This window comes from Cavia porcellus, unplaced genomic scaffold (assembly GCF_034190915.1).
Source record: "Cavia porcellus strain 051 isolate PalLab524CR breed Dunkin Hartley unplaced genomic scaffold, mCavPor4.1 scaffold_28, whole genome shotgun sequence".
Lineage (NCBI taxonomy): Eukaryota > Metazoa > Chordata > Mammalia > Rodentia > Caviidae > Cavia > Cavia porcellus.
Window position 1 is genome coordinate 37,308,023 of NW_026947511.1, and position 24,623 is coordinate 37,332,645.

Below are 24,623 nucleotides of genomic sequence, written 5' to 3' on the forward strand. Positions count from 1 at the left end.
ATTTCCCTGGAGGAATCCTCTGCAGAATCATTGCCATTAGAAAAATGACCCTCTGTCTGCAAGTAGAAAGAAGAGCTGTGAGAACTGAAATATTCACCAGACAGTCACAGCCCAACACAGAGTCCCAGTGGTCACGCACCTAAGGGACCCAGAACCCACATCCCTGACCCACATTAAGAAAAGATGATGATACTGGGATTAAATTAAGTAACACCCTAGTGAACAAACTTACAAACATTGTTCTTAATATACCAGACATTGTGCTGTTTTGGCATGACCACAGATTTTAAAGCATAAGAAAAAGAAAGTTCCAGAGATGCTCATTCTACCCTATTCCTAAAGGCTGCATCGTACGATCTAGCTTCCATTTGGCCATTGGAATTTCCCAGAAATCCCTGACTTGAAGAGAAAGAAGAAAAATGTACGAAATATAAAAATGTAAAGATCAAAGTGTGGCCACAACCAACTGTGAACAGCAGTGAAGAGGCAGAGAAGTGAGTGGCTGTGTCCGTGACACGGCTGTGTCCTCCTCACACTTCTTGGTGAATTTCCAGCACAGCAGAAGACTTCCTGACTGTGGTCACAGTGTGCAGCCTGGAGGCAGAGGGAGAAAATGCAAGCTGACATACATATACCCATATCTACATGTGTACATCCTCAGTCATAGCCACATGTGTATATCATGTCAACGTGACTTCTGTGAAGACTATGCGTAAGATTTCAATTAGAAAGAGATCGAAAATAATCCTTACAAGAAAAGACTGTGGCACAGATCAAAAAAAAGTCCTACCTTTCCCTCCTTCTCTGGATGCCCAGCTCCTATCTCTTAGCAAGTGGTTACAGTGTCTAAAACAACAGAATCTTTCCATTGTGGGAACTTAATTTGGGGTGGATGTCACATGAACAATGGTAAAAAGTATGGGGTCTCAAAGAAGGAAGTTCAAGCTATGAATACTTCTGATTGCTCCAAAAGACACAACTCAAAACCTTAGCTGTTTCAGGCTCAAAAACAGACAGTTTCTTGCTACTTAAACCCTCATACAGTCCCAATATATCTGACACTGGGTTTCAGGACTTTTGATGAATAGGAAATAAAGTCCTGCCAGCCAGAGATGTAGCTCAGCAGCACAGCACTTGCCTGGCAAGCACAAGGGTATGAGTTTGATTCCAGATAGAAAAAAGGAAAAAAAAATATATCAGGTATAAAATCTAATGGTCTTATTGGGACAGGATTTAGCTCAGTGGTGCAGTGCCTGCATGGCAAGCGTGAGGTCCGGAGTTTGATTCCCAGTACCCTCCCCACCCCCACCCACAAAAAATTCCTTCCTACATTCCTCCAAGGCCATGGACTCCAACCCTAGGAAGTCAGCACACTGTAGTGGTCTGAACTCCCACATGGTCTCAAAGCAAAGGAAGTATGATTCTTTTCTAACTTCTGGAATTTTACCTGAAGTCTTCCAAAGATTTCTTCTTGGTTGCTTTCAAACCAGCATTCTGGCAGCAGGCAAACCTGGAATCAATGACCTGGTAGATGATGGGGTTGTACATCGCTGCTGACTTGGCCAGCAGAGTTGGCACCACAGAAAGCTGGATGGGGATGGAGTCTGGCCTTCCAAAAGCCGACCACACCGAGACCACTGCATAGGGGATCCAGGCAATCAGGAAACCGGCACAGATCAACATCGCCACCTGAGGGGAGAGGGCAGAGAGAACAGAGAAATAAATCAGTGGACATGGATGGAAGCATCTGGGATAACAGGTGTGGGGAACAAGTGAGTCCCTGTGGCACACCCAGCGACATATGCTGACTGTGTTTCCATTGATCTTGTCCTTAGGAAGCCTGCATCCCACTCACCACACCCTGCCCATCCTCCACTCTAGAATTTGAATGCACCCAAAGACCCAAACTGTAATCCCATAATATCTGTCAGATGGTGCCTGCACTGGGACCAAAAAAAAGTGCACATAATACAAAAGGACACCAGTTCTTCTGAGCTTTCTAGATTCATTTACTTCAGAACTTGACAGAAAATATGTTCCCCTGATGAAATTGTAAATCATCCACGTTTGCCTCAGGAACTGAGAATCTCTGCCCAGGTTTGAAATTCGAATATGCATTTTCTTCAGCAGTTCCCATTAAATGTTATTTCTTTTGGCTCAAGCTTTTCCCAACTGGGATGCTTAGACGGTGGAAATTCACCAGGTATAAGGTAAAAGAAAGAGGATCATCAAGCCTCGGCCAAAGGAACGTGCTTGTATAAAGTGAGTGTTTCCCAGAAAGCACTTTTTTCTTGCCTACAAAACTATTATTACCTTAGGGGCGTCTAAGCTTTCAGACTAAAGAATAATGAGAGATAGATTTTAAATTACTCTTGCAAGTTTCTTACCATTTGCAGTTCCATCCCTTTAATGATGCAGCCCTAATTCATGCTCCATAAACACCTTCCTGGCCCTTTCACTTCCCTTTCTTCAGCCCTTTTAGTGGACAGCTGGTCCAGCGTCTGGCCCCAGGGCTATGGGACTGCAGAATGCATTAGTGTCTGCACCATCTCCCTGCAGTACTCAGATAGCCACATGACCAGAAGGAATGAGATTCAGGTGCAGGTTCAGAGAAATTTACATCCTATTGGGAAAATTAAGAAGCACTTTGGAGGACACAGCATAAAACCCCGCACCTTGGCAAGTGGAAATGAAGCACAGGAGTGAGCCATAGTGAATAGAGGGACAGGCAAGAATGAATGAGCTTTGCATCCAACTAGTGAGCAATTCACTTAGCGAGGAGGAAGGAACCAGGTAGGTGAGACTGCAAAGATGACAACCACGGGCTTACGGTTCCCTGCTGCAAATCACTGAGCGTGCACTGCATTATACAGATTCCGTGTGCACCAAGACTCTCATAAATGTTCTAACAGGAACAGGATGAGAGCTCTGATTTGTCTGCAGCATAGAACAGGCAGGAGAGGAAGAAGGGAAGATCACTGTTTGTTCATTTAGTTAAGGGGGTTGTCAGGCACCCTATCCCCTGTGCTTAGTGCAGAAGACAAGGCAAGAAGTAAAGTGGACACACCCTGCCCACAAAGAATTTGTGCTCTCAGTGGGTTTTTGGCTAGGCAATTGAGTAAGCAAGAGACAAGAGAGTTTTAATTAGAGTACTAATAGCAGCAAATGGAGACCTAGGTTCCTTGGCAGGCAGTTTTTGATGTTAACAATAAACCCCCTCGTGACTCAAGATCACGTAAGTCAAGATCAGATTCATCTTTGGAATTTTAAAAGCAGCCTTCCTTTTAATTCTGAGTTCCCTAAAGCCTTGGGAAGGTGTCAGGGCCATATTGCTTCCACTTTTTCCCACTGCTTAATCTGAGAAAAAACTAACAGTTTCTACCCAGCATTAGAGTCATGAAGAGTTACATGGATTAATGATCAGGAGTGAGGTACATGTTTTATCTGTACTGGTTAAGGCAGCAATACTTCAAATGTTTCTGTGCTTTAGAAGTTGATGTGATTTGTTTTTGTCTTGCTTTGTTTTGGGGTGTTTTGTTTTGTTTTTAACAACAAAGTCATGGGGTGAAGTCATGGTATGAAGGTGCATTTCACTACACTTTCCTGGGAGCAGAGTACTCATCCATAGAAAATGGCCCAAAGTCTTAGTCTCTGACCTGCAGGAAAGCCGGTCTTGGGGTGTGTTTGCCCTGGAAGTCCACCCTTATGAGATGTACAAAAGTGAGGGATGGGAGATCTGCCCTAAAATCTCAGGGGTTCTAAAACTCCATTCAAAAATTTCAAAGCTCATCTCTAAAATTTACTGCAGCAAAGCAAAGCCTTCATGATAATACACATTTGTTTCACTTTACATTGACTCTGAAACCCCAAAAGCAACCCAGGGTGCCCAGGACTACCCATGTCCTGCACCCCTGCATCAGAGCCCTGAGCCCAAGTCTTCACACACGCTTACTGATCAACTGTAAAGACCCGATGAACATTTGCAGCTCTCCACGGAGCTGGCTGTTCCATCCTCTGGCAGAAGGTAGACCAGGAGAAGTTTTCATGTAGTTTGGTGTGTCTGACTTTTGTTTGTAAATGGAATGCATGTTCCAAGGCCTGCATGAGGGCTTTCTCTCGCTAAGTCCCCAAATTAACTGCTAACTGCATAAATAAAGCTTGCTCTAGCAGATGTCTGTGACTTCCTTGGTGAGTCACACAAGGATTTCACAGCATCTCAGAAGCTGTTTTCTGTAACGGTGCCAAAGTCATTGATAAAAAATAGATTAGTACTTCGTCCATAACATTGCCTACACTTTCCATATTTGCAGGATTGTGGATTGGAGGTCAGGAGAGATTAAAGTTTTTGTATTATGCTATCGCTTTTGAAAGCACGTATCAGAACTAAATTACAGTGTGGTATTAAAAACACACAGCAAATGAATCATTGGGAGTTTTCTGGCTTTAGAGTAAAACTGAAAACCCAGAAATCAAGTTTAAAGCAAAAGGAGAGTGAAGGGCCTGATCTAAAAGGCCGAAAAATATCATCAGTGTTTCTGAAGTGAGCATAAAGAATGTAAGGCATCTTCTCATTTAAAGTATATTCCGTAAATGTTAGCAGTTAAATATTAAAACTACTCTAAGATTTACTCCCCCAAAGAGTTCCTGTTATACTATTTTTCTAGAACTTTCTCCTCATCATGAAGTGGTCTTGACCCTCCCTCTCCTGCAATTGCTCTCATTTTGTTTTTCAAACTTTATTCCCAGATATCCAAAGCAGTGCTCACAATGCCACTCCACCTGCTAACTTTCTCTCAATTGTTTGTTGTTTAATTCACTTTTCCACTCTGCCTCTCGGTTCACTGGCAAAGTAGTTAAACTTCAAACTCCCAAGTCTGACAGGTTTTGTGGATAAAGTTGTTCACAGAAGACATGCTTGGCTGCCACAGAAGAATCATACGTCTGGAACCCACTCACCTTAACTGTATGTCATTGCAGAGGACCAAGGGGCATCAATCAGTGTTTCCCAGCTCTACTTCAAGCCTGTGCTAAATGTCTTCAAAGAAAATGTCTGGATTCCTATGAACTAAGCAATTAACACAATAGAATAATGTGGTTGAATTCTCCAAGTTGCACGTGACTCTGGCTCTGGATTCCACTCAGCTGAGCCCTCCAGAAGATGTGATCTCTAAGGAGCCCAGTCCCATCCTCCAGTATAGAGGAGGTAGAGAGCCATTGGCTGTGAGATCCTTTGGGAGGAGGATGGGGTCCTGCTGCTTCGGGGGTGCACTCATTGGACAGGAAACAGGAATGCAAAGACACGGTTTCTCTATATTACGGCTAGCTGGAAACCCGTGAATTTGTTCCCAACCAGCAGGAGAGTAACAATAGGTAGCCAGGGCTATTGAATGCCAGCTTCGAGATGCCTGACCTCCACATGGATACTGTTTCCTACAAGCAATGACATCCACAGGCAGGAGGAGGTGAAGACCCTCACACCAGTGACTGAGCCTTTTTGCACCTCAGTCTCCTCATTAATACAACAGTAAGGATGCCAACATCCATCTTTCATGTTACCTTTTAAGAAATTAGAGCCAGGCATGGTGGCTCATGCCTGTAATCCCAGCACTCGGGAGGCTGAGGCAGGAGGATCATTGTGAGTTCGAGACCACCCTGGGCTACAAAGTGAGCTCAAGGCCAGCCTGAACTGCATAGAGAGACCCTGTCTCAAAAAAAAAAAAAAGAAAGAAAGAAAGAAATTAATCCATTCAGCAATCTGAACACCTCTACCTTCTGTTTAACACACTGAAAGATGTCTTGTGGCGAAATACTGTGTTGCTCACATTGTTCTGATCAGCTTTGTTATGTCCTCTTTTGTCATAATCTCTTTAAAATACAAAAATTTTTTAAAAAACAAAGATGACCATCACCAAAAGCCCAGCCTCTTCCTCCTAAAAGAAACACTTTGAGAGGTATTTGGTGCACTTACCCAAGTTAACCCTGACTGTGATCCAAGGAGAAAATATGAATTCACACTTAAATAAAAGGGGAGAATTCCGCATTTTGCCAGTTGCAATTTTCTCAAGTCTTAAAATACCACTACTCTAAAACAAACAAGAGCTGCAAATGAAAAAAGCAGTGCAAATTAGGTCAGGTCACTCCGCGCAACTGCACTTTGGAGTTTAGGTCTAAAATTGAACACAAGATTCCCTGATGAAGCAGGAGTCAGCCTAAAAAAACACAGCAGTATAGATATATCTGGTTCAGCAAGAGAGGGGGCCTTGCTCTGAAATCAGCTGGTCCTAGGGTGGACGCATACTGCTCCAGAAGGACATGGACTTGGGTGGGAAGCCAGCAGGCATGAGGCAGGACAGCTACCACCATGGTCTTTAAATAACTGGATGAATGTTGCCACTTTCACAGAACCACAGGGTTTTAAACCAAGCAAGATACCATTTCATTCCTCTCCACCATCTCCCCTTGCAGATAAGAAAACAAAGGCCTACAAAGATTAAACAGTTCACCCAAGGTGAATTAGTCAAGATGCTGAGATGCAAGAAAATGAGGTTGACCTTGGCTGAGTGAGGCAGAGAGAGAATTTATTTAAAGGATGTTGGTCACAACAGAGCACCACTGAACTTAGAATCACACTCCAAACTGAGAGGGTGATCTATCCAGATGCACAGACCATTGATGCTGCAATGGGGCCTCCCAGGGGACTCTCAGTGTCACCAGGCCAATGGAAGACCCCGGACGCATAGCTGAGCTCAGCCACCAGGGCATACTTGGAATAAATGTTGAGCTTTCTCAGAACTTCATAAAGAGTTGTGCAGCTCTCTTCGACCCCTCAGCAAGATACAAAATGGAAATTCCTCAGACATGCAAAGAATTCAGCTACCAGCAGCCAAAATAAACTGCAAAAGTTGCTACAGCCCACCAGTCAGGAAGGGTGACAAGGCTAGCACTGACAGCTTGAAATTCCTTTTGTTACTAAGTCGATCTGACCTAGTCTTTTATTTGTGAAAGAATTTCACAAATATTTAATAAGAACTTTTCAAGCTCTTGAGGCATTGTGTTAGGTCCAGGGAAGAAAACATGATCAGAAAGACATAGTTTCCCTTGCAGGCATTATTGATTGGAGGAAAAGGCAGGCCTTAATCACAAGTGTATAATTTTAAACTAACTAAAAGCTTGACAAGTTTCAAGAAGGAAGGAAAGATTTCAATGAAACACTATAATAGGAAAACCTAAATTCATTTTTGAAACCACTTCTCTGGGAAATGAAATTTAGACTGGGAACATCAAAGAAGAACAAAGGAAAGTCATTAACTCATTTTTTAAAAAATGATCATCCAGATATTCCATCACAGTAGTATATGCCAGTAGTCTCAGCACTCTGAGAGGTTGAGGAAAGAGGAATGCAAGTTTTAGATGCACTTGAGCAACTTAGCAAGAACCTGTCTCAAATAAAAATAAAAATAAAAAAGAGTCTGGGGATGTAACTTGGCAGGAAGTCCCTACGTTCAATCCTACGTACCATCTTAGATGGAGGGGAGGGAAGTAGGGAGGGAGAGAGAGGGGGAAGAAAGGAGGGAGGGAGGAGAAAAATAAAGGAAAGTCTAGCTTTCCCACAAACAACCCTTGGAGTCCACCAAGGAGTCCCCCAACCCCATTCTTCACTGATAACATTTGGGAGGACACGAAAGAAAGAAGTTCTTTGAGGGAAGCTGAGCTTCAAGGTTAGCCTTAACAATCTTTCATAATCAATGGAAAAGCACAAAGCAAAGCAAAATGTTTCTTCAGGTATGGAAAAGACAATGACACCCAAGCCAGGGGCCAAGGGACATCTTAGCATCTCCAAAGTAATTAGATTCATTTATTAAATTATACATTCATTCCAGTAATCTTGATAAATGTCGAGCAGGTGCCAGGCTCCCAGGTACAGAAGCAAACAGAGCACACCTTCCCCTCACATACTGTCCTTGCAAAGCAGAGTAGCAGCACACAACTCCATGTGACAAAAGCCACCAACACCCAATGTTCTGATGGTCCATGGCAGGGGACTTCATCCAGCAAGGAGGAGTCAGGAAGGTTTTCTGGTGGAAGTTACGAGACATCAAGAGAGACCCAGGTGCCCACTAGATCTGGACACTGCTACAGATCTGGACATTGCCAGACTCCAACCTGTACTAAATGACAGAGTATTAGGCACCAACAGGTATGGAACGGGGACAGGTGGGGCATGAACCTAGCTTCCAGGGCCTCTCCTGTCACTCCTCTCAGCCAATCAGCAGCAGAAGTGATCACGCATTGTGTGAATATTTTACATGCAGAAATACTCAAGAGAAATAAAACATGTATTTCTCAGCTTCTCGGTTTCAAAATAGAAACATGATACTTACAGGAGAGAAAATAGTTTAGAGTAAAAGAGCTTTGAGTGTGGAATAAATGACTTGGAGCATGCGAGACCTTCTGTGGTGCTGTTACTCTGCCAGTGACGGAAAGGAGGTCAGCTTTCCCAACCACAGCTGAGCGAGGACCTCAGAGGAGCCAGTGATCTGACCTTGAGAAGAAGTCCTAGACCTACCTGACTGAGCATGCAGGGCAGCGATGGGGCAAAGAAAACAATAGAGTCCTCAACACATTTGGGGACATAAGAGCACAAAGCTTGTCCCTCCCAGCCCGAGGTCCTCATTGAGTTCCTACAGGATGGATGGAGTAGAAGGGGTAGAGGTGTAGCTCACAGCGCTGCTGAGGCCACATGGTTGGCATAGCCCGTGGGACAACTATCCCCAATACCAGAAAGAGTCAGAGATCTTCAGAAGTTCAAGTCCAGGAGTGACAGCCATCAGGCCAGGAGTCCTTCACCAATAGCACCACAGCACTGTAAAAACCACTCAGGAACATATGGTGGCCCTGAGAAGAGGAGGGAAATCCCTGACTGCTCACTATGAGACTTGGCACACAGGTGAGAATATGTTGGCTCATGGCAGTGGGGCGGGGTAGGGGAAGAGGGATATACCTATATTTATAGTCGTGAAATTTCAAAGCTGCTACAAAAACCTAGCAAAATCATCATTTGAAAAATAATTATAAGGAATCTACAAAGCCAAGGAAGATTTGTAAAAAATGCCAGTTTTTAGACTGATTAGATCAGATCAGCAGAAAGCAGGCTCAGATAATCATCCAGCTAGAAATAATTACAGCACAGAACATGAAATGATTTTGATCCCAGAATGCAGGAAAGCAGCCTTTAAGTAATAAGCAGTTAGAGCAGACTAAAGTTTTATTTTTTTAGTGTGGTAGAATTTTGAATATATTGAATATATTTCCCCACAAATATTAATAATTAAAAGCATTTTATATTTGGCTTATTTAAAATATGTTTTATAGACATATGAAATATAAAGCTATCTCATAATATCAGTATATGTTAGAAGCATGTACATAAATAATATCACATATGCACAATGAGGGATTTGAGAAGACTCAGCTGAACAAGCAAACTCCCCCTCAAGCACACACAAAGAGCATGATCTGGAATGTGTGCAGGTCCAGCTAAGTGGCTCAGCTAACAGGAAAAGGAATTGAGTACAAGTTACAGGGACCTCTGGAAACCAGGTCATGGCTGGAACAGGCACTCGGGGATGACAAGAAGGTGGACCATCAGCTCTAGGACAACTCCCACGGTGGCCTGATGGGACAGGCGTCACATTGCTTCTCTGGCTATAACTCCATTCTTTCCTTTACTTTTTCCTTCTATTAAAAGGAGACATTTTATTCTTGGTGCAGTTGCCCAATTGCTAAAATAGTAGCTGGTATGGAATAGGATTTTGCTTAAATCCGATCCAAACTTAACTGGATTAATTCGAATTAAATTTATTTTTACAAAATCACAGAAGAGAGTTTAAGAGAGAACTAGAAATGAAATATTTAATTCACGTCATGGCACTTTATGGAATTATTTTGCCACTTTACAATCAACTATCACAAGACAGAAGTATATGATGTGTCCAGATTGTGCATTTTCATCCAAGAACTTCTCTATTAATAAGTTATTGGTACATTTACAGAAGTCTGAGAGGATTGGCAAAGACTCAAAAACTGCAGTTTAAAGAGAGAAACATTCTTGGGATGAGGTCTCTGACTTCTTAAGAGCAATTTCTGTCTGGAGAGAAGCATGTGGCTGGAGGTTTCTGAAATCCAAGTCTCTAAAGCAGGCTAACGAGGACACTTGAGAAAGATGGTCAATCAACATGATTGATTAGGATACAGGAAGGAGTGATTAGAACTTCAACCTACATTTATTTTTATTTTTAAAATTTAAAAATATACATTAGGGCATGTGTTATGGCTTGTGTATAGATGTCCCTCCCAAAACCTCACATGGCCATAAGTGGGGGTTTTCAGAGGTGGTTGGATCTAGTGTATGTGATGCTGAGATTGAAGCTGTAATGCTGAGATTAATACATGGTGGGAAGTTAAGAGTGATGCTGTTCCACCCTGAGTGTGTGTGCTACCTGACCTAAGTGGGTGGCCTGTGTAGGATATAAGGGACAGAAAGAGGGCCCCTGCCTGTCACTTGTAGCTTGTACCTTGCTGGCTTGCTGCCTTCTGCCTGGCATGAAGTGTTTCTGCTCTGTGATGCCCCTCTGAAAATCCACCTGCCTTAGAGCCAGCCGGCTATGACCTGAAACTTCTACAAACTGTGAGCCAAACAAATCTTTCCTCCTTTAACTTTCTTTGTTGGATATTTTGTCTCAGCAATGAGAAAAGCAACTAAGACAGCAATATGGTAATATTTAAGATAGAATTTGATATTTTTCAATAAAAGGGTAAAATATGGAAGCAGGTCAATTGGAACTTATTCAGAATTCCTAAAGGCACAAGGAAAATGAGAAACTATGGTTTATTTAACACATAATACACACCCGTCTTTATCTCATGGCAGCATGTCCACGATAGTCCAAGGAGACAAATATTACCATTCTTGGTAAAGACATCAGGAAACAGACTCAAAGAAGCTAAATATCTTGCTCTGGAGCTCAGAACTGCTGTGTCAGTGACAGTTAAAACCCAAATCTCTTTCCTAACTGATTGCTTTTCCCTTACCCTGTTGTATCTAAAGAAAGGTCAGCCTTGGAACCAGCATTTGCCTAAAGACCCAAATCCTGTAAAGACAAGTTCACCATCAGAAAGCCTTTATAGGAAACACTCTCTGAATAACGAAGTGGTAGAAAGTCTCCATATTGTTCACCCAGACCTCACAAAATAGTAAACACTGCTTGGCATTACATGATATATAACCATTATTCTCCTTACTGAAAAAATTCCTGGAAATTCATAGCATCCTACTCCATAGATAAAATAAGCCCCCAATTGGTAGATATTTAAACATCTTTTGTGGGCCAGGCCTGTAGCTTGGCAGCACAGCAATTGTCTAGCAAGGTCCTGGTTCTGATACTCAGTGCTGCAAAACAAAACAAAACGTGTGTGTGTGTGTGTGTGTGTGTGTGTGTGTGTGTACGAAGCAGAGACAGAGCAGAGCATCTGCAAAGGTTTAGACCAGCAGTCACAAACCTCAGAAGTGTATTAACACAGGATTCAAGGCTTCCCTGGTCCTTCCTCAGCCTCTGCAATGCCAGCTTCCCAGTAAGCCCCTCTATAAACTGTAACCATCATTACCTTGGTCAATTTCATCTCAAGCACATGGCTACTATGGATCCGGCTGTCGAAGTGGGCAATCTCTTTGGAGGAGGACTTCACCTTGGCGATGATCTTCACATAGGAGAACACAATCATTGCCGTGGGGAGCAGCAGGCAGAAGAAGAGGATGTGCAGGATGAAGATCTGGCCCCCCGCCGAGGCCTGGGCTAACCACCAATCCAGGGTGCAGGAGGTCCCGAAGGGCTCGGGTGCGTAGTCCCCCAGGCCTACCAAGGGCATGGTGGTCCAGAAGGACACATAGGCCCAAATGGCTGCCAGGCAGATGTAGGCATGCTTTCTCTTCAGCCAGACCCCTGGAGGCAGAAGAACAGTGTTACCCCGATGCCATCTGCCCTGCACCTGAGCACCTCCCTCGGCACGTCACACTCCACCTCCAAAGATTCATTCCACTGAATGCTGGGAGACGTGGGCAGATAACGGAAGCCTGAGGGAGATGCGGTGAAGGGCGAGGTCCAGAGTGGGGATCTTTCTCCAGGAGAGTGACATGTGAAGAGACTCACAGGGAAGGTTTTCTCTGGGCACCTGGAGCTTTGGGAGGGAGAAGTGGCATAGGCCAGGAAGATAGGATAGGTAGCAAAAGACAGGAGGATGCTGAAGGTAAAGAGGATCTTGGGAAATCATCTCAAAAGTGTGTTAGTGGGTCATCCAAGAGATCCAAGAGTCCAAGGGAGAATCCTTTGGGGAAGTGAGAAATCACGGAATATCATCACTGTGTCTTTGCAATCCCTTCCTCCTGAAAGCTCTTCTGTCTCTATGCCCCTTTGTCTTCCTAGGAAGGCGCTGAATGGGGATAAGTGAGTCATGACCATGACAAGATGAGGGTGGGGGTCTGTCCCTGACCATTTGAAGCAGATTCTGGGTCTTCAAGCTAATTCTACAACAGTCACACTCACACAGTCGTGGGGTGAGAGGCAGAGAATCTAAGACATTTATACTATCTTTTGCAAAAGTAATTCTGTGAAAATATTTTCAGGAAGTCAAAAAATGAGCTGCATGAGTCAACACTAGTTTCAAGAGAAAGAGTTTCAAGAGAATTCAAGAGAAAGAAACAGTACAATCATCTAAAAAACCTGTAAAACACTAATGATCATTTTCCAAAGTTCAGTAACCCCCAAAACAAGTCGCCCTGACCTAAGGCTGTGGTTTTCACAAGGCACCACCTGCACCCCTCACTTTTCACCTGAGCAAAAGGCCAGGGAATGGTCTTCCTATGCTTTGATCTTGGAGAGATGAAGAAGAAATATCAAAATATGTTCAATAAAAATTAAGTGATTTCTTCATCATAGACTCAGAGTCTGTCTGCACTCAACGCAGTGAGATAGATAGTCAGTGTGGCCTTAATTCTTCTAGTTCTTGCATTTGACCTTGCTCGTGGAACCTTTCCCGATATCCAATGTGCTCAACAGTAAAATGGAAGAAATAAAAATACGTCGTTTACAAGTTAAGGGTTCCGTGAGTTACATGAAGGGCCTGCTTGGCAGACTATGAAGCCCTAGGTTGACAGGAATCTGTACCCGTGTCCACGTGTCTCATTCAGCACTAATGAGAAATACAGTTGCTTGTTTCTACACTCTACATTGATGGTTAGCTCCAGCTTTCCAAATATGTGGGATTTCATATCATAAAATGCAAATTTCTCAAACCCCAACCAGAGAAGGACAGCAGTCATGTAGCCACACAAGATGTCAGCTCTCGGTTTTCCATCAGAACAGATCAAACATCGGCAGGGATCATTACATAGACTCACGGGAATGTGCAGAGGCAGACGCGTAAGCATTCACGGTTAGGGTGGCTTAGTGAGGTGTTTCATACTTACGTTCGAGTGTGGTGAAAGGCTGTCAATACAGGAGGGAGTAGATTAGTAGATTGGTTCTGTGTTGCTCCAGAAGTCAGAACTAGGACCAATGGGAGGAGGTTACTGGGAGGCAGTTTTGTCTTCATAGAAGGAATAACATTGTAACAACGAGAGCAGACCAATCAGAGAATGGGCTGCCTTGTACAGTAGTAAGCTCCCCATCACTGGTCACTGGAATTAGGAAGAAGCCAAGGAGTCCTCTCTCAAGGAGGCTCCAGATAGCTTACCACGCTGTCCCCAAGTGACCTCCTGGTTCCCACACGTGGATCATTGCGTGGAGGGTTGAATGGTGCTTTTGACTGACTGATAAGATTGTAGGCCTCAGGCTCCACCTCACAGAAGCTGGGTGATCTATACATAGCTTGTGTATGAAGTATGCCCTGCAGTAGTCCTGGCGGTGACCCAAGCTTAAGAAAATGCTTAAAAGCAGAGAGGTCAAGGCTCTGTATTCCCCAGCAACTCACAGGGAGTTGAATCTTTTGCTTTCTTGTTTATGACATTAAACAAATTTAAATTCTATTCAGCATGACCAATAAGATCATGAAAACAATGAGGCTCCGATGTCTAGTGTATCAAGAGAGCCAGGTGGACTTGATCTTTCCCATCTCAGCCTCCTGGTCACACTGGCTCCCTATGGTCACAGGCACCCCAAGGACACACTGACAGTCAAAGCAGCCTCATCCAGAGGTGTCAGATGACTCCTGGGTGGTGCCTACCTCTCAGCACTAAACTTACATGTCCAAAAGCTTCTCTTCAAGTTTACTCAACTCCTAAAGACTCAAGAAGCCAAAGTACCAAAAGTGATTTCAGCAACTAGAATACCCTAATCTACAAAAAATGAATTTTTGAGCCTCCAAAAACATGTTCCTTGCTGGCTCGTCCCTCATCAGCTCCTGAAGTCAGGCATCTTCCCACCTACCAATACCACAACCAACTGCAGGGTAGATTTCTGTGTGTGTCCTTTGGTGCAGGGGCAGCTGCATGACCCTCTACTCTTGGAGGTGAGCATTTTGGATTTCCTCATCTCTGAAATCATAAGGAGTCCTAAAGGAGAATCACAAACAACTTTTCTTATCATTGCACTTACTACGCAGGAAATCCACTCAACATCTCAGACCTGACATCTGTCAATGCATCTCTGTATGTTGGTTTGCATGACAAAATATGACAAAGGCTTACATACTTTATACAGTAAATGATTCTTTTTTAAAGCAGTAGCCAAACACCAGACAATATTATAGAAGTAATCTTAAAAGAAATCTATATTAACACAGTCAAATCCTTAAACATATGTTAGAACAAGATAGACTATAAATAGAAATGTTCTTGGTCTCTGAGGTTATTCATAATCTTTATTAACTGTGTAAAAATGTACAAAGCTGATACTCAAATGATTTAACTGACTATCAGGGAATAAGAAACCTTCTAACTTACCATATGACAGATAGCAGATTTTCAGGTATCGATCCAGGCTAACCACCGTCATGGTGATAAGGCTTCCACAGCCAAAGAAAAACCCAGCCCATCCGTACCAGCGGCAGCCAATCCAGCCAAACACCCAGCGGTGCCGGAAGCAGGAGATGATGGTGAACGGCTTGCCTACAACTGAGCACCACACAGGTGTCAAGGGAAGGTGACAGTTTCCCTATCTGCTCAACTCACCTGCCCCCCTACACATGCCCTTCACTGCACAGAACCTCCAGCTTAATAGAATTCTGGAAGCTGTCTTTGCATAAATTGAGTTTGAAGTTGCTGTCATCCAAAGAGCCAAAGCTATCAGAAGGATAGAGAAGAAATATTTTAAAAGAATTATTATATTAAAAATTGTCTCAGAGAAACCCAGCTTTAGGGAATACAAGAGATGTGATTTCTCTGGGAAGAGACAGCAATCTGTTCACTTTTGATATTTTATTGAAACAGTTCATTTGAAAGTCAAAGGAAAAGGGCAATTATACCCACAGCAAAGTATCTGAGAGAAGCTTTTCTCTTCAGGCACACATTTTTTATGCTAATTTCCCCCACAGTGTGCTCAAGATGCCATTATTTTTCTTCCCTGCAATGTTAGACGTGCAAGCTTAAGTGACCAGAAGGACTCATGGGAAAGCAGGTTCTGTCCACTGCCTCACCATCCCCGCAACCCCCAGTCACCTCAGTGAGACCCTGAGGTTCTGCAGACACAGACAAACATACTTACGTGATCAAATAACACTGGGTAAGTTTGTACACACTCCGTGGCAGTCAACATTCAAGCCTCTAAAAATTTCTAAAAGTCAGAAAAGTAACCACCATTGTGTGCCATGGATAGTCACTACAAAACTCAGCTGTGAAAAAATGCTGCCTCACAGATGATGAAGTACAGTTTCATTTAACTATCCCAGTTCTTTACAAGGAGACTGCTGAGGTCTCACAGCTCCAAAGCCAATTGCAGAATGTACAGAGACTCGGGACCTAGTAGTCAAATGAGTTTTTAATTCACTTGATTTGTTTCCTATTTTACTACAATGTCTGGGATTTCCAATACAACGTAAAGTAGACGTAATGATAGCAGACACCCATGTACATGGCTAACTTTAAAAGAAAGACTTTAAATGCTTCATTGAGTGTGACATTCTTGCTGCCTTTTATCAGGCAAGGAATTCTTTTCCCACATTAGTCTGTCGAGAATTTTGTTTCTTACTAGAAACAGATGTTAAGTTTTATTGAGTTTTTCTGTATCTACTGAGAGGGGGATTTTTAGTATTGATTTAATCTGCTAACACAGGATATTAGTAGATATATAATATCAACATATACATAAATTCCTGGGATACTCACCATTTATTTTTTTAAAATAAAATGCTCATAAAAAATTTTTAACCCATGGAGGAAGAGACAAAAGACATGCAAATGAAAAAAGAGATAGGTAGAAAGAAAGAAAGAAAGAAAGAGAGAGAGAGAGAGAGAGAGAGAAAGAAAGAAAGAAAGAAAGAAAAGAAAAGAAAAAAATAAAAGAGGAAATGGTGATTTCCATCCATCTCATCCACCACTTCTCTCTGGTGGACCTAGAATCTGAGTACAGATCAGGAGGTTCCTGCCAGGAAAAAGGAAGTGGTGTATAATGCCCTGAGACGACTTGTGCCACAGGAGTCACATCCTGTAAAAGCGTGGAAGGAGAACGGTGCCTATCTGGGAAAGCCCTCCTGAGAAAACAGTGAACATCCTTGGGCGACTTTAGAAGTGGAATCCCCTGGGAAGAGTAAAGGCTGAGCCTTGCCTTGGAGGAAGATGAGGTGAGATTCACACTGATTCTAAAGAACAATGTGGATAACTCTCTCAGAAATTTGAATTTGTTCTTTTACTGATTAAAAATAAGTGTATCATTTTTTCCCTTTACCATTTGCTTGTTGTTGTTATAATCAACAAGTAAAAAGTACATAAGAAACCCCCGGAAGCTGAATGCTTTCAGGAAAGCAGTAAAATGTAGGGCATGAAAAAGGGAGAAGAGTGTAGGAATCAGAAAGGACTTTGATAATCTGCCTCGCAGTTTCCCACTGTTTCTGCCTGGAGTCCAGGGAAGTCCACGGACCTCCTCCAAGAGCTTGTGCATGTGTGTGCTGGGGTGGGACTGTGTGTGTGTGTGTGTGTGTGTGTGTGTGCATGTGTTTGTGTGTGTCTGTGCATGTATTTGGATGTGCATATGTGTTAAAGAGCAAATAGAACTTGGATTATAAGATATGGTATGATTGGGTCAGGATATAGCTCAGCAACACAGTGCCTGCCTGGCAAGCACAAGGTCCTAAACTTGAATTCTGGTACCTACAATACAAAAAACATATGACATGATTTTGGTGGAGATTGGCCAGTGTGAAAAAAAATAGGTGGAAATTGTTGGTTTACAGAGGGGTGGTGTGGAGGTAGGTGCCCAAGTGAGTGGGACAAAACTCTAGGCAGAGGAGAGAACAAACGTATGGGCTGGTGACAGCATCAGCAGATAGCTGCCAGGGGCAGGAAAAAAAGACCAGTGAAGTTGACAGACTGGAGTGAGACTGGTCTACTGTACCTGGGCCCCACTAGGCAAAGCTGTTGGAAGTACCCTTCTGGAGAGGAGCTTGGGTGAGCTATGGGTGTCACTGCAGTGTCTCTCTCCAGCCTTCTAGCCAGTAGAATCCTCTAAACCAGGCTGGTGTTTAAAAGCATGTAAACATTAATGTCTGGATTCTACTCGCCCCTTCGATATGCTAATTTAATTCATTTAGATGAGCTCAGACATCAATGTAGTTTTGGGAGTTTTTCTGTTAACACTTCAGGTTATTGTAATTAATATGTGTCAGTTGCTGGCCCTAGGTATTTAGACACCATCAAGTGGTCACACTGATGCAATACCAGTGGTCACTGGAGTGTGCTTCTCCAAGGTGTTTATAACAGAATACAATTGAGCAGGGAAAAAATACAAAAATTCTTTGTTAGAGATGCTCAAAATGAACTAGGTTAATCGCAAAACAGTAAAGTGGAAAAAATATTTCTGATGAATTATTCTGAAGACACAGCAGAGAAAATGAGGTGATTTGAGCAATCTCAGAGCAGACTTGCTTGGCTGGGAGCATTTTCAGTGTATCAGACCAATTAAAGACATTTTTATTCGCAGCTAGTGTGATCCTAAGCGGGAGGCTGAGGTTCTCCACAGGACCATGCAGTGGAAGTGATCCATCTCATCCTGGCCTTTTATACCCAGGACCATGGAGAGAACCTTCTGGGGCAGCAAGGAAAGCCACCATTCCTGTCACAGCACTGCCATCGTGTGGTCATGGCCCAGATGGCAGCCCACTGTGCCACCTTACAAGATCCCTGAGCTCATCCTGACTATTCCACAGAAAGGGGACAGCCACATGTGCTTTGTCCAGTGGTGTCCCAGCCTTTCCAAATAATGAAGACTGGGCCACCTCTAAAGAGAGCAGCACAGCTCCGCAGTGTGGCAGTAACTCAATTGAGAAGTTTGTTACTGAGTCTTGCTGTTAGAACAGGCAGCAGTACAAAAAATCCACTTCAGAACAGGGAAGCTGTAGATGCAAATCTGCTGGCAGGAGGAGATGCTGCTGAAGGCTGTTCACACATATTTCCCAACTCTTGTCACCTAATACTACAAGCTAGATGGGTGATAGAGTCCAAAGATTTGAGACCAGACAACCCTGGAATTTTATATAAGAAAGTAACAAGCTGTGGCTTATCCAAAAGCTTTCCTACTTTTCAATGAAGTATAGCTAAAGAAAATTTTTATTCTAACTCTTCTTTTGCTAGTTTACCAGAAAAGCAAAAGATGGGAAAGAAACCAGTGGTTCTTGATTTTATCCACACACCAGCTTAATCAGAAATTGTATTTTTAAATATCCTACTACTGAGCTGGGGATTTAGCTCAGCGGCATAAGCACCTGCTTGGCAAATGTGAGGTCATGAATTTGATCCCCAGTACCAAATAAGTAAATAGACAGATAAATATCCTGCTGCCCAGGTAACATTCCCCATTACTTAAATAAAATTTCTGGGTATGGAATTCAAGCAAGAAAACTGTGTTTAAGTTTCCCAACTGATCTTTTCATACTGCCAACTTTTAGCAGCGTGGAACCAGAAGCTTCCTGCACGTACAGTCAGTCTCAGAACCAATGCTGAATATTCCTTGAGCTGGGCAGCATAATCACCTCTCAAATGTCTCTGCTGTCACACACATATGAGGTCTCACCTGCTGGTGTTCATTTTAGCAAGAACTACACGAGGGTGGAGGGGTGGGATAGGACTTAACACAGATCCAGCCCACAGTCCTGCCTGTATGTTTCTGATTTCTCAACTTTGAGAAGTGCGACACATTGTATGTTATTGTAAATTATACCTTCATCATCTGATGTCTCTAGCACAGACATCACTCAATAAATATTAAAGGAGTGAGCGATCTCTCTAGGCAGACAATATCCACTAACAAACCACAAATGCTGTGAATAAGATTTTTCAAAGGCAGAGCACCAATAGATGGGGACCGGGGGTGATTTCTGAGCTAGGGAGAGAATGGGGAATGGTTTAAAGCTAAGAAGGGGAAAATGGCAGGATCACATTACCTGAAATCCCCAGATCACAGATGGCTAAATTAATGGTCATTATCTCAGCGGGTCTTAATTTCTTCTTTCTTCTAGAGGACATATAAAGAACATATCCATTTCCAACTGTGGACAGAATCCCTACAAAGAAAAATAAAAAATTCCCATTGTTAAAATGAGGATTTAGAATTCATTCAGATATGAAACACTTCTCAATTTTTAAAAAAAATGGACACCATAGATTTAGAGGGTAAGGAGAGGATCTAAATAAAAATCTAAATTAAGAAAATGAAATAAAAAGCATGAGTTGTGAGTGACAGGCACGGGATGGGTCACCTCAAAGGGACAGGATTCAGGGATCATACAACTGAACTTACCCAGAAAAAAGAGCCGCTACCTTCCCAGTTAGGCTCTGAAGGGGATGGGAATCCCAATGGTCAGTTCTTGCACCAGCCCCAGGGTGGAGTATTTTCCTCATTCATGTTATAAACTATTGGCTTTACACAGCTCCTTCCCTCTGGAGCGCAGGGTCAGCCCCTGGCTCTTGGTAAGTTCTGAAGCTGAAACCAACCACCAAAGGTGACTTCGGTCCCACTGTGGGCTCCTGAAGGAGCACGAGGGCCAGAGGAGGCTGGTGTGACCCCCTTCTGGGAACAGTCACCTCCTGGGGAAGGTCCCAGGGCAGGTGGACGCAGGGAGTCTGACAGATGAGACACCCTTCAGTAGCTAATTGGACAAGGTATCAAGGGCAAGCGGGTCACAATGCTGACTCCCCTCCCACCAAGGAGACAGAAAGTGACCCTCCACCCACCATGCCTATCCATAATGTGTTCCCACGTTCACATTCTTCCATTAATGACTCATTGACTTTGGCATTACAATGAAACTGTTCAAAAGTTCTTACAAACCCAGTTTAAATCCAAAAGACCCAATCCCTGCTGACTGTATTTAAGAAAAGAATACACCTACTTCCATAGCTTAACATGTAGAGTAGATTTCCTCAGGAATTCTTGCTTCATAGTGTAGCTGTGTATAAATGAGAATCTGGTACAGCTGCCTTTGGTAGTAAGGAATAAGGAGAGTATTAACAGGAGACACCCATATTTTCTATTTTAATTTCTATTTTAATTTCTCCACCACAATTCATTTTGGGGCCAAGGAAAGAAATGTGTGTCTCGGCCAATGGTATGAAACCACCAGGCACTGGTCACAGTGAGTTCTTGGGAGGCCATGCGGCTTAATGGTCTCTTCAAACCTCTTTAGCTCTTTAAAAGCAGAAGAGGAGCAAAATGGACGAGATTATTAGAGTCCTGGAACAAACCAACTAACATGACTCTTAGGACTCATTAAAGGGAACCATCTAACAAGGCATGCTGGGAAAGTAAAGTGTGAAAATACAACTTGAAAACTAGCAAAACAAATTGCACCTATATTGTATACCAAGAGATTAATACAGTGAGTATGCATATGCATTCAAACACAACTCTCGTTTACACACCTTTGATTCTCTGCATCTCTTTGGAGATTGTTTTCTTACTTTTTCTTCCTTAAATTTTCTCCACTATTTCTACTTCTTAGAGTTTCACCCAGTGCCCAAAGCATGAACAAAAAACAGTGCACTCTCTTTTAAATGCATGTAAAGTGTTTTCACAGGTAGCCTTATGTGCAGGTGAATGTTAAGGTGAGTTTTAATGGGAGTTAAAGGAAAATACGATGAAGAAGATAAAGAGTATGTGGTGGGCAATTTTATGTGATCAAAATTCTGGATCTTTTTTGAATACAAAAACTCTCATACTCAGGCAATTTATAAGCTAAATATTTATGCAAAAGACTGGAAAGTAGAAAATGGGTCTTTTAATTTATTTCTCTTGCATTCTAAATGCAGGCTTTTCAGTGTTTGGTTTCCCTAAGTCTTTTAGTATTCAGCAAAGATCACCAAGAATCTTATTCATGTCACTCGGACTCCTTAACAGGACTCGGACACATCCACAAAATCAACCTGAAGAGAGGGCCAGCCTGGGTCTGGAATGGGTCCACCCGCCAGAGGACCTCACCTCATCTTAAAGCACCCCTCTGTGACAGGTTCATCTCCATCTAGCACTGGAATCCACTTGCCACTCCCTGCATTTGAGGATTTATCTGGGGCCTGATTTTCTAGACTCTCACCCCAGCATGTTCATCTTAGTATGACGGCAATTTCCCCTCCAGGTCCACATGTGTCAAGTAGGAAGCCATCCTGACTTCCCTGCCTGAAATTCTGGTTTCTGCCTTCCTCTAGTCCTTGCTAGGGTCAGGGATAGACTGTGCTCCTCCCCCTGCTATACCGTCTGGAGAGATCTGTCTGGTTAGAAATGCTACTTTGAACTTGTTACTTGCAATTGAATGGGATCAATTCCGTTCAAATGCCTTTTCTGATTGCTGAAAGGACCTAGATTTTATTTTTAAAAATAGCAATGTTGATTTTACTATCATATCATCCTACCAGAGAGTGTGCCAACAGTAATCCGATTCACTGTGCCCTCACGGTGGCTACGAGTGGGTGCTCAGTACATATTTGCATTGAGAAGGACATGGGAGGCCATGTACACGAAATGCAGTTTAAATCGATGTGATGCTAACTAACCACAAACGAAGTCCAGGATCCAGGGAGCAACTCTGCAGCAGTTTCCAATTCAGTCTCACAGAGCCTTTTGCCTCAAACACTGACCATAGAAAAGTCTCCAAATTTTCTAATCAGTTTTTCTAGTTTCAGGAGTTAAATGAAATTTTTTGCCAGTAATAAATAGTTGAGAGAGGAAAAGAAGGGACAAGGAGGGAAGGAGAAGAGAGAGAGAGAGGAGAAAAGGAGCAAGCTTAACCCAGACCCACCATCCAAAAAAAGGCAGATCAACCTAAAGACACAACCCACTTGCCCACTGATCACCAAAATTTAAGACAACAATTTTAAATTTAAGTATTGTGATTAAATCTTTATCATTTATGCTAGTGCTGGCCAATGGAAACATAATGTAAATCAGAAAAATAGGCCATGGGATACATTTTAAATCTTCCCAACAGCCACTCTAAGCAAGATAGACATACACAGATGCATTAATTTTAATAACTTCAAATTTAATTTAACCTACCTAAATATTGTAGGTTGAACATGAATTCAGTTTTTCAAAATGATTAATGGAATATTTGCATATGATTTTTTTTTGGCACTAAGGCTTGGGCGCTGGTATGTATTTGCACAATGGCACAAGTCTTTGGAAGTAAAGAAGTGGTATCCACAGAGGCTACCTGGGGCCACAGCTTAAACCACACAGTCAGAGGTGGATGCTTTGCTGTGTGGATGGGTCACAGAATCCTTTAGTACTAAACTCACTCTGCTTACCACTGACTGGTACCAATTTTCAATTCTCATTGAAACACCATCGCTGCTTACATGGTAGGAAGTTTGCTTTTAGGTGAAGTAAAGGCAGTATCTATCATCCCTGCTGTACTGAACTGGAGCATGAAGCTGAACTACATGATTTCCAAGGTTCATTTGTACTCTAACATCTTGTGGTTGTATCGAGAGTATTTTTTAAAAGGTAAAAGCACTGTTTAAGTAATATAACATTATCATCATGTTTGATATTCAAAAGATAAACCTACTAACAAAGTAACCAAAATAAAATGCAATCTTGAGATAAATAATTTTGCTATAAATTTCTCTGGATTGGCAGTGGAATGTTTATCTCTAATAATGACAATAAAGTCGCTTCTATGAAATATGCATTGACTTCTGTCGCACCACCCCCATTCCTACTCTTTCCCTCCACTAAAATCCTACCTATGTGCTGAGATTATTCTTACAGACTCAACATGTTGGTTGTGAATTTTCTAAAAGCAGAATTAAGAAAGCTTACCAATTATTGTTAGGTAAAAGCCAGCCACTAAATCAGCTTCCCAGGAAAGTTTGGAAACGAAAGGATCCTCGTCCTGAAGGTAGCGTGGCAGGTGCTCATTTTGGGGTGGGGCAGTGTGGTTCAACGCCATGCTGTTCACCAACCACCAGGGCTCTGCAAAGCAAGTGGGCAGAGTTCTCAACAGACCAGAAGAAGTCAGGGTGCACTGCCTCCTCACCACGCCCCCTGCTCTAAAAGCCAAAGCAAGCTCCCAGGGCCCTGCATGAGTCTCTGATAACTGGTGAGAAGTCTGGCGATTGTCTTCAGCGATCCCTATATGCCAATGCTTGATGATTACGTTTGCAGCTCTCCAAACCTGTTCACACTCCCTTGCTGTCTCCAGCTTCTCTCAGCCTTTCGCACCTCCCTGAGGTTGAGGGTCAAACCATCCATGGTGCTATTTCTTAGCAATTTTTATAAAGATCTGAACTAGGAAAAGATACTGAATGGAGAGTAGACATGCTTTATACTTTTTTCAATGTATCAAATAAGGGAATTTTCTAAATTGTTCTAAAGTGCCCAAAATTGTACCTCCATGCACTGTATATATTCAGTGAACTTTAGATTTTTGCTAAGAGGAAAATATAGCATTGAATTCAAAGGCATGTGTTTGCGTTTCTAAGTAAAGCAAACAACCAGGCAGTTATGGTCATCCCGACATCTCAGACCATCTAGAAAAGAATCTGGTCTTTGTTGGAGCACACAAGTTTTACCCACAAGAAGAGGTGATTCCAGAGTTCCTTAAAGCAGAAAGTAACTTATTTTCCACCATCACCCCTTCAAATCCAGGAAAAAGTCTTGTGCAATGAGGAACTCCCAAATGCAGAGATCTTTGTACTATTTCTTGTGAATTTTGATACTGTAATGCACACTGTGCAAAAAGAAAAGTGACATGACAGCCTGCTCAATGAAACTTAAAGAGTTGTTCCGGGGTTAAAGGTTAATGCTGATGTCATAACTTCCTTTAAAACCATGGTTCTTGAGTTGGGCTTGATGATCCATGCCTGCAATCCCTTGAACTCAGGGAATTGAGGTAGGAGGATCACCACAAAGCCAGCCTAGGCTACA

The 24,623-nt window shown here is 42.7% G+C and overlaps 1 protein-coding gene across 1 annotated transcript; it reads right to left on the reverse strand.

Annotated features, from left to right (window-relative positions):
- Positions 1–266: 266 nt before the first annotated feature.
- Positions 267–23,646, reverse strand: Opn5 (opsin 5). Its single transcript, XM_063239498.1, has 6 exons — positions 23,517–23,646; positions 19,645–19,764; positions 14,996–15,166; positions 11,665–11,999; positions 1,448–1,689; positions 267–594 (listed from the first exon to the last, which is right to left on the reverse strand). The coding sequence occupies exons 1-6, from the start codon at positions 23,644–23,646 to the stop codon at positions 531–533; spliced, it is 1,062 nt and encodes a 353-aa protein (XP_063095568.1). The 3' UTR covers positions 267–530.
- Between the last annotated feature and the right edge of the window lie 977 nt (positions 23,647–24,623).

Coding starts and splice junctions, on each gene's coding strand:
- Opn5 (XM_063239498.1), bottom strand. CDS start 23,646: ATGGCGTTGAACCACACTGCCCCACCCCAAAATGAGCACCTGCCACGC. Junction 19,765..23,516: donor CTTTTACCTAACAATAATTG/GTAAGCTTTCTT, acceptor TTTTCTTTGTAG/GGATTCTGTCCACAGTTGGA. Junction 1,690..11,664: donor TTGAGATGAAATTGACCAAG/GTAATGATGGTT, acceptor CTCTCCCCTCAG/GTGGCGATGTTGATCTGTGC.